Raw genomic sequence first — 10757 nt, forward strand, 5'->3', positions numbered from 1 at the left:
GGAAGCACCAAATTTATGATTGTACGTGTGACCCAATTCTGCCCACTTTTTGGTCCATCCTGTGCACTGAATGAATCATAGTGCATACGCAAAAGGGGGTCAAATTTATGTTACATGGGCAAATCTGACTCTTCCTAACTTTGGAGTGCTTCACTGCAACCTAAATAGTATTTTAACACAGCTTTTTTTTTTTTTTAAATTTCCTAGGTTTTTGTAGAAAATTGACCATGATTATTTCATAGCAAAATGCTAATGCAATAAATATATATTATTTTTACAGAATCCTGTCCTTCGCACAAAGAGGGGAAACATGTTCATGATTCTGTCATACAGAAAGATAATTACCATCAGGGAAAGATGTTTTGGAAGAAAGAGACTGGAGTACTGTCATGGATGGGTATAAACTGTTCAGGAAGGACAGGGAGGCCAGAAAAGGTGGGGGAGTTGCACTGTATGTAAGGGAGCAGTATGACTGCTCAGAGCTCAAGTATGAAACTGCAGAAAAACCTGAGAGTCTCTGGATTAAGTTTAGAAGCGTGAGCAACAAGGGTGATGTCGTGGTGGGAGTCTGCTATAGACCACCGGACCAGGGGGATGAGGTGGACGAGGCTTTCTTCCGGCAACTCGCAGAAGTTACTAGATCGCACGTCCTGGTTCTCATGGGCAACTTCAATCATCCTGATATCTGCTGGGAGAGCAATACATCAGTGCACAGACAATCCAGGAAGTTTTTGGAAACTGTAGGGGACAATTTCCTGGTGCAAGTGCTGGAGGAACCAACTAGGGGCGGAGCTCTTCTTGACCTGCTGCTCACAAACCGGGAAGAATTAGTAGGGAAAGCAAAAGTGGATGGGAACCTGGGAGGCAGCGACCATGAGATGGTCGAGTTCAGGATCCTGACACAAGGAAGAAAGGAAAGCAGCAGAATACGGACCCTGGACTTCAGAAAAGCAGACTTTGACTCCCTCCGGGAACTGATGGGCAGGATCCCGTGGAAGAATAACATGAGGGGGAAAAGGAGTCCAGGAGAGCTGGCTGTATTTTAAAGAATTCTTATTGTGGTTACAGGGACAAACCATCCCGATGTGAAGAAAGAATAGTAAATATGGCAGGCGACCAGCTTGGCTTAACAGTGAAAATCTTGCTGATCTTAAACACAAAAAAGAGGCTTACAAGAAGTAGAAGATCGGACAAATGACCAGGGATGAGTATAAAAAAATATTGCTCGGGCATGTAGGAGTGAAATCAGGAAGGCTAAAATCACACCTGAAGTTGCAGCTAGCGAGAGATGTTAAGAGTAATAAGAAGGGTTTCTTCAGGTATGTTGGCAACAAGAAGAAAGCCAAGGAAAGTGTGGGCCCCTTACTGAATGAGGGAGGCAACCTAGTGACAGAGGATGTGGAAAAAGCTAATGTACTCAATGCTTTTTTTGCCTCTGTCTTCACGAACAAGGTCAGCTCCCAGACTACTGCACTGGGCAGCATAGCATGGGGAGGAGGCGGACAGCCCTCTGTGAAGAAAGAAGTGGTTCGGGACTATTTAGAAAAGCTGGATGTGCACAAGTCCACGGGGCTGGATGCGTTGTATCCGAGAGTGCTAAAGGAACTGGCGGATGTGATTGCAGAGCCATTGGCCATTATCTTTGAAAACTCATGGTGATCAGGGGAAGTCCCGGAAGACTGGAAAAAGGCTAATGTAGTGCCAATCTTTAAAAAAGGGAAGGAGGATGATCCTGGGAACTACAGGCCAGTCAGCCTCACCTCAGTCCCCAGAAAAATCATGGAGCATGTCCTCAAGGAATCAATTCTGAAGCACTTAGACGAGAGGAAAGTGATCAGGAACAGTCAGCATGGATTCACCAAGGGAAAAAGTCATGCCTGACTAATCTAATTGCCTTCTATGATGAGATAACTGGCTCTGTGGATGAAGGGAAAGCAGTGGACGTGTTATTCCTTGACTTTAGCAAAGCTTTTGACACGGTCTTCCACAGTATTCTTGTCAGCAAGTTAAAGAAGTATGGGCTGGATGGATGCACTACAAGGTGGGTAGAAAGTTGGCTAGATTGTTGGGCTCAACGGATAGTGATCAATGACTCCATGTCTAGTTGGCAGCCGGTATCTAGCGGAGTGCCCCAAGGGTCAGTCCTGGGGCCGGTTTTGTTCAATATCTTCTTTAATGATCTGGAGGATGGTGTGGATTGCACCCTCAGCAAGTTTGCGGATGACACTAAACTGGGAGGAGCGGTAGATACGCTGGAGGGTAGGGATAGGATACAGAGGGACCTAGACAAATTAGAGGATTGGGCCAAAAGAAATCTGATGAGGTTCAACAAGGACAAGTGCAGAGTCCTGCACTTAGGACGGAAGAATCCAATGCACCGCTACAGACTAGGGACCGAATGGCTAGGCAGCAGTGCTGCAGAGAAGGACCTAGGGGTGACAGTGGACGAGAAGCTGGATATGAGTCAACAGTGTGCCCTTGTTGCCAAGAAGGCCAATGGCATTTTGGGATGTATAAGTAGGGGCATTGCCAGCAGATCGAGGGACGTGATCGTTCCCCTCTATTCGACACTGGTGAGGCCTCATCTGGAGTACTGTGTCCAGTTTTGGGCCCCGCACTACAAGAAGGATGTGGAGAAATTGGAGAGCGTCCAGCGAAGGGCAACAAAAATGATTAGGGGTCTGGAACACATGACTTATGAGGAGAGGCTGAGGGAACTGGGATTATTTAGTTTGCGGAAGAGAAGAATGAGGGGGGATTTGATAGCTGCTTTCCACTACCTGAAAGGTGGATCCAAAGAGGATGGATCTAGACTATTCTCAGTGATAGCAGATGACAGGACAAGGAGTAATGGTCTCAAGTTGCAGTGGGGGAGATTTAGGTTGGATATTAGGAAAAACTTTTTCACTAGGAGGGTGGTGAAACACTGGAATGCGTTACCTAGGGAGGTGGTGGAATCCCCTTCCTTAGAAGTTTTTAAGGTCAGGCTTGACAAAGCCCTGGCTGGGATGATTGAGTTGGGGATTAGTCCTGCTCTGGGCAGGGGGTTGGACTAGATGACCTCCAGAGGTCTCTTCCAACTCTGATATTCTATGATTCTATTCTATGATTACTTACAGGACTGCTTTGTTCTTTTGGTGTCACTTCTGATCCAGGTTCTGGATCAAGGCTCACAGACTCACTGCAGTCAGTAGGTATGTTTTCAGTCACCTCTCCACTGGAAGGCTGATTTGCAATTACTTCTGCAGTCAAAGGATTTTCATTGATAACCATGTTCCCTTCCTGTTCATTACTAGTATTATGAGAAACTTGTCTCTGTTCATCTTGGAAAGACCCACGCAAGATCCCAGCTGTTTCACTGTGTTCTGCTGCATCATTGGACAACACATAACTGCTAAGCATTGCCATTACTTCAGGTTTTCCTTCAACGGGTATTGCATCACTTGCGCCATCAGACATTTTTATTTCTGCTTAAAAAAAAGCAAAGAAATTAGTATATTTATATTAGCTAATCAAAGTAATTTCAAATCCCATAAACTCTTAAATGACACAAAGGCACTGAAATATATAGCCTTCCTCGCCATCCACAGCATGCTAATAATGATACAGAAGACTACAGAAGTCTGCATTGTAAATTTGCAGTGTTTCATCTACAGAAATCATCAGGGTCCATTTGGGAAGGCTAGTTATAGCCCTTGATCTTGTAGGAACTCCCATTGATGTCAATGAGAGACTCAGGTGGCGATCAAGGAGAGGACATATAGTCCATGTAATGAACACTGATTGCTTCATCTAAAGAAATCTTGCAGATTTAAAACCCTACATAGATTTGCCCCAGACTTTTTCTTTTCTTCACATTATAGAGTAATAGACTCTAAGGCCAGATGGACCATCATGATCATCGAGTCTGACCTCTTGCACATTGCCGGCCAAAAAACCTCACCCACACTCCTGTAGTAGGTCCATAGCCTCTGGCTGAGTTACTGAAATTCTCTTTGCTTGTTTAGCATTGGCTTCCACTAGGTCCCACCCATTATCTCACCAATGCAAGTGCAAGAAGAGCAGCCTCTCTGTAAACCTTGACATCTGGAACAATGTTTCTAGTATCCGTCCTACATGCCATTTCATATTCTAATCTCATGTGAAAACTGAATTTTTCTTTTCTACAGCCATTTTTTAAATAATGCAGTTCTGATTCAAAGTTTAACTCTGTAAAGCATTTTCAAGTACTATTTGTATGAAAACTGCTGTAAAACATGCATTCTGATGTATAAAATTGTGCTGTTCAATAGCTGTGGGGGTGCACGCAGTCCATTCTTACAAGTGTATTTTGTGACTCTTCCAGCTCTAGCAAATCCCACTTACAGTGGGTCTGATTCTGATTTCACTTGTACTGATGAAAACTAGGAGTAACCCTACTGAAGTCAATGGGCTGATTCCAGCTCATGGCCCCTTTACACTGTATGGTGTAAAGGGACCCTGCAATGGGCCCTGGGGGAATTTCTCTGAAAAGTCATCAGTTGAGCCCTAAAGCCCCCCACAGGAGCATACTGTGGGCAGACCTGGGCCAGAGACTTCCCAGACGGGTCTGGTTGGCTAGCCTGGGTAATGCTTGGTAAAAGCAGACACTGGGGCTGCTCTGTAACTTATACTGGGGACTGCTCTGGTTCCCAAAGTAGCCTGGAGTCCAAGAGACAAAAAGATGGTATAAAGCCATCTTTGCGTGATATTCCTCCTGGACTGCACTTTCTCTGCTGCACCTCCTGATCTCATCTCATCGAGCCTCTCAGAATCAGGCATAATGAGCGTAAGCATCTGATGCACACAGAAAAATTGAGGGGAAAGCGTTTAAAGAAAAACTGAGAAACTATTCAGAACTTAGAGCAGGATATATGAGAGAGAGAGAGTATAGATGTATTTATTAAAACTCAGCTCTTTACTAATTATCTACAGCCACAGGTGACATGACTTGACAGTTCAGAAGTCTGTTTTACATGCAAGGTTGCTGAGAACACAACCATATGAAGCACAACAGGGGAGAGAGCACTGGAAAATAATTAATAGATTTTAAGGACAGATGGGAATATTCTGATCATCCAGTCTGACTGTATGTATAACTCAGTCCAGAAAACTTCACCCAGTAATTTTGGTAGTGAAGGGAGCTGTTCTTCTTTATTACATAAGTGAACACTATTGAAATGTAGCAGTTTGTAATACCATCAGCTGCTGCAGAGAATTTACCTGAATGTAGGTCTTGGAAGACTAATGAAGGAGAACTGCTTTTCAGATATACTGGGCTTGATTCTTCTCTCCTACCATTTTTACACAAATGTAGGATCTTTAACTCCCATGGAGTTACTTCAGATTTACGACAGTGAGTTTTCAAATATGAATACATACCTATCAAGTGTATAGTTTTAGTAGGTACATTCCTCATTTTAAACCCAAATGTACTTCTGTCCCACACAAATATGGTGCTCTCTCATGTTTTTAATGATTGTTTTTTCATTTGACATTTCTAATACCAGTAATTAAACTGATAGAAAATTTTACATGCAATAAATAAGTGAACCCCCCATTCAAGCTTTTTCTGGTATATGAAGTTGGTCATATAATTTAGGAATGTAATTCGTTTTAACTGTTGGTAATTCACACTTTGGGTTTTGGCTACTTGAGTTCTATATAGATATATTTGTAATGATTAAGACTGTACAAAGAATCTGATTGATATGATTTAAGCAGAACCGGCTGGATTCTGATCTTGCTTACACTCATGTAAATTAGGAGTAGCTTAACTGAAGAGTTAAACTGGTAGAAAAAGAGAGAGGAGAGTTATTCCCTATATATCTGAAATTAAAACTTTTTCCTTCACTTTTCAGTTAATTCTTGTTAACGTTAGCTCATTTTCAGTCCTTTATAGTCTAATAGGAAATAGCAACATTTGAAGTTAAAATCATGTGATGATTGTAAATTAATGAAATTGCATGTATGCAAAAAAAAAAATGTAGATAGATTGGAGTCTGATCCTAAGCTCTAAGCAGCTTGAAAGATCACATCCTGAGAAGTACAGAGGACATCATACAAGTGGTTCCATTCTTCTCTCTCCAAAAGGCCCCAGAGAGTATTTTGGGGGGAATTGTTCATTTGTCCTGAAGGATCTCATGTGAGAGCTACCACAGAGATTTACTTTCATTTGTCCCAAAGAGGCAAATGTAAGGCCATTGGGGGGGAGAGAGGATTTGGGCTGCAGTGCCATTGGCATGCAGGGGACATACAGGCTCTGGGTTTCATTTTCATCAGTCCCAGATAATATAGTTTCCAGAGCCTGGCCAGCTGATTAAGAATTGGATCAGAGGGTGCTGTCAGAAGCTTAATCTTAATGAAATAGCGGTGATGTTAGTGCATTGGGTTGGGAGAGAACTGGAGGGCAGGTCAGGGCATGGTTTCAGCGGGCATTCATTACTGAGATGACTTCTCCATGATTTGTTCAAGATCATTGCTATTTGAATGGTGTTTTGGGGCTCCTTGTTTGCTCCTAGAATTCCAAGTGGTTCTAGAAGCTCTCTGTTCTGTAACTCACATCTCCAGATGGCTGGGCAGAGCCCAGGTTTGTTGGTTTTTATTGAGGGTGCAGTATGCTTGTTTGGGGGCAGGATTGTCATTTTTTGTTATACATTTAAATAGTATTTATTTTTCCCACTTCCCCTTCACCTCACTGAATTACTTTCCTCCTCCAATTGTGCTCATGCTGAAAAAAACAACGGGTATAGTTGTTTTCAGTAGCACTTGACTTGCTGTGTAATGCAGCTTTTAACTTGCACTTCTTACTTAAAAGAGAGTAACATGGGTGACAATTAACATTTCTGACCATGGTTCATTGTAAACAGAGAAAGTTATCAATTCCTGAATCTGGTCTCTCTGACTCATCCAGAAAAGATTACGGCCGTGTATACATTGGACCTCTTCTTAAAATTTCACATTATTCCTTCCACAGGTGGAGCAATAGAGTGCTGGGGCAGAGTGACTAGCAGCATTTTAATGGCCATGACATCTACTCCTGGTCTGAACAGGAACTACACAAGAGTTAGGATGGAAATTTAAAAGAAAACAAACCATCCCATGTAGAGAAGTCCTATGAATGCTGTGCAGATTGTATAATGAAAATCCACGAGGGGAAAGGAGTGACTGTTCAGCAATTACTGCAGCTGAGGAAAGAGTGGCAATGGCAGAGTCCAAAGGGTGTACTGTACAGGGATCACAGCTATCTATTGGTTGAGCACCAACAGTATGCCTGGCACTGCACATGGAAGACACAATCCCTGTTCCCAGGAGCTTTTAGTCTTCACCTTGAATGGTCGCTTAGGGTGTCTATACTGCAATTAAACACCCATGGCTGGCCTGTGTCAGCTGATTCAGGCTTGCAGGACTCAGGCTAAGGGGCTGTTTAATTGTGATGTATACATTTGGGGGGACATTCCCCCCATCGCAAGGTCTCTGAACCTCAATGTCTATTCTGCAATTAAACAGCCCCATGAGACAAAGCCCCATGAGCCCAAGTCAGCTGGCACAGACCAGCCATTAGTTTTTAATTGCAATATAGACATACACTTAGAATGTGCATTAATTATTTATGCTACACAATCTGTTCCACCGTATATTCAGCTGTGACACTCTGAGAACCTTTTCCAGACCTGAAGAAGAGCTCTGTGTAGCTCAAAGCTTGTCACTTTCACCAGCAGAACTTGGTGCAATAAAAGATAATACCTCACCCACCTTGTTTCTTGAAAATGGTGTGGTTCATTAAAGTTTGTATTCAAAGCTGCAGCCACAGCAATACTGGAGGTGAGAATTCAAATCCTGTTCAGTAAATTTAGGAGTTTGAACTGTATTGTTTATCCAATTTTCAATGTTGCATCCTTGAGGCAGGGACTGAGTCTTCCTCTGTGTCTGTACAGTTCCATGGATACCATTGACAGTACATGAACAATAAAAGTCACAGTTAAATAACAAGCACTTGGTGACATTTTAATTATTTGTTTATATTGTAATTTACTTATCTTTGGAAAAACGCATTTACAACTCACACTGTTGTAAATTTATCACAGTGTTAGCAATGTTTGCCATTATGAGTATGGCAAATACCACAAATACTGAAGTACAGATACATTCTGTCTAGGTTTTAATGGTGCTCACTGGCTGATGATTCTGGTGGCATTACATGAAGAGAAATAGTTTGTTTCTAGTTAAAAGGACAGATTCTATCCAGAGATATTTGCACGCAACTTCCATTGAATTCAGTGGAATTATGTGCATGTATATCCTGATTGCACAATTTAGCACTAATAGCTTCATTATGGGCCTAATCTAGCAAAGATTTATATACACTTGTAAATTTGACTGATACATGCATACATAAGACTTTACAGGATTGGATCCTATATTTGGAAACTCACTCAAGTTCATCGTAAGTGCAGCTGGTCAGTTAAACCCCTTCCCCAATGAGCTAGGTAGGTATACAGCATTCTACCAGACAGGGGCTAAAAATAGTTTGCAGAATGAAAGGAAACAAAAAGCAATGAAAATCCCTGTTTCAACCCAGCATAATGTGTAATTCAGGTGGTCATGCATATGATCTTACAAAAAAGTAGCCTACATTCACATTAAAAAGCAATTGAATCAGTTAGCTCCTCTCTATCTAAACCAAGTACATGGAACTATATTCTTCTGTAGGTTTCAAGGAAGACTCAGGGCCATGTTTACACATGCTGCAAACAGACATTTCTGTTGATGTTAGTGGAGCTGCATCCACTTATACCAGTTTGAAATCCGGTGTAAAGTTAGGAAAAGCGACACGAAGCTGTAAGAAAACAAAGATAGCTCCGCACTTGAGTGCATTCCAAATGCTAGGTCTCCTGTTGTCTTGCAGCTGCTGTCACCCTGAAGGCCACACCAGACTTTGAAAAGAACACTGCAGTACCAGCAGCAAGGAGTTTAGAAGTTCACTTTTGGGATTAGCTTGCCCCCTGCTGGTTTCCAGTTTTACGCGCATAGTTCAGATTTCCTCAAAAGCAAGGCTGAAAGCACAACTGCAGAGCGGCCTTTCAAAATAAATCTGTGGGCACTGACGCCGGGTATTTTGTAAATGGTCAGGTCAGGGCATGTTTTTAAGCGGCAGCTGTTTCCCCTTTGGTTAGGGTCCTTAATTAATTGTACACTTGACGCTGATGGGGTTCTAGAGAACCCCAGGGAAATATCGGCTGCAGGGGAGAAGTGGTGGAAAGATATTCGGGGGCGAGGGGGCAGCTCCCATTTCAGTGCAAAGTGCCACGAAGCCGGGAAAGCAGCCTGCTGGAAGGACTGCTATTATTAACCCCGCGCCCGGCTCTCAGGGCACGAACAGGAGCGGCAAGAACTCTGGGCCGCTGAAAGCCGGTGGGACCGAGTTTCCCCCGGGGCAGGGAAAGTTTCTTTGAAATCTCTCTGGAAGACAGTCTCAGAAGTGGGGGAAGAAGGGGAAATCGCTTAGCTCCTTACCGCTTCGCAGCTGAGCTGTGCCTGAGCCGAAGCGCCTCCGGCTCCTTCCGCGTCCCCGCCCCGCCACGTCGGCAGGCACTGGGACAGGGCGGAGGAGGAGGAAGCCGGACAGCTGCTGGCCGGCGGAGGGAGGGCTCTTGCCCTGGCTCGCTGGAGCGGCTGCCTCGTGCCAAGGGCTCGCTCGAGCGTTCCAAGCTTCGCTCGGGCCAGCGCAACCCCGCGGGCTGGACAGGACGGCGTGGCTCGCAGCGGCTGAAGAAGGCGCTGGAGTGGGGGCGGGTCGAGCCCAGGGCGCGTAGCCTCGCGCACAGCGACGCCCCTCGGGGTGCTGCGGGGTGCTCCCTCCCCCGGGCTTTAAGCTTCTCCGAGCTGAAATCAGCCCTTTGTATTCGAACAACCCTTAAAAGAAGCAACCCGCCACGACCCTCTCTTTGTTTGGCCCTGCTACTTTTTGTGCAATTGCCTCAGGGATTTCCCCCGCCCCCCCCCCCCCCGGTCTTTCTTCTGTGCCTGTAATGCTGACCCATAGACTGAGGGAGATTATTAAGCGATGGATGCTGAGATTTTCCAAGCGGCTCCTTGTAATGGGAATTGGGCACCCAAATCCTGGAGGCAGCTTTGAAAATCTCAGCCTGGATCGATCGCTGCCTGCCCTTCTAGCGGGTAGTGTAGACAAGCCCTGTTGCGACTTAAATGCAGGAACGTTGGAGGAGCTATTGCCCTGCTATCCCAATGCATTGGAATTACTGTGATCTCATTTGATCACTTTCACGATTCACCAGCTCTCTTTTTTGTAAGGTTTATTTCTATAACTTTAGGCACCTAAAAAAACAAAACTCATTCCTTTCATGAGGAGAGGACTGTCCCCTTTGGGGTAGTCATTTCAAAGTGATTAGCCTCTGAGGAGGAAGGATAGCTATAGTGAGTGTTTTTATCTAGAAGGAAGGAGTCACAACCTAAACTCTGCACATAAGGGCAGTGTAGCAGCAGGCGAGAAGATAAAATGGAGAGAAAGGTGAAGGGGGGGAGGGTTAGCTGGGATTCATTGGCAGAAGTGGTCCAAGGGAGAGTGGTGAGAATTATGAGCAGAAATGCAGGTATAGGTAATGATAATTTATGTCAGGGTTTTGTTACATAACAATATAAAATTTAAAGCCCAAAGATTTCCCCTCAGATATGTGCATTCAGCTTCAATTGATTTTAACTAGTGTTACAGGCTTGTT

General features: G+C 44.1%; 1 protein-coding gene across 3 annotated transcripts in view; it reads right to left on the bottom strand.

Moving 5' to 3' along the window:
• Nucleotides 1–9799, bottom strand: part of FAM114A1 (family with sequence similarity 114 member A1) — a 73689-nt gene extending 63890 nt beyond the window's left edge. For 2 of the 3 annotated variants that reach the window (XM_074950116.1, XM_074950115.1), the window contains exons 1-3: nucleotides 9535–9799; nucleotides 7774–7947; nucleotides 3118–3467 (exon numbers count right to left, since the gene is read on the bottom strand). In XM_074950116.1, the coding sequence (XP_074806217.1) occupies nucleotides 3118–3467; nucleotides 7774–7801 (378 nt within the window). In that variant the 5' untranslated portion in view covers nucleotides 7802–7947; nucleotides 9535–9799. The remainder of the gene's footprint in view (nucleotides 1–3117; nucleotides 3468–7773; nucleotides 7948–9534) is intronic. The other variant, XM_074950117.1, reaches the window with a different exon arrangement.
• Between the last annotated feature and the right edge of the window lie 958 nt (nucleotides 9800–10757).

Source organism: Natator depressus, chromosome 4, assembly GCF_965152275.1.
Source record: "Natator depressus isolate rNatDep1 chromosome 4, rNatDep2.hap1, whole genome shotgun sequence".
NCBI lineage: Eukaryota > Metazoa > Chordata > Testudines > Cheloniidae > Natator > Natator depressus.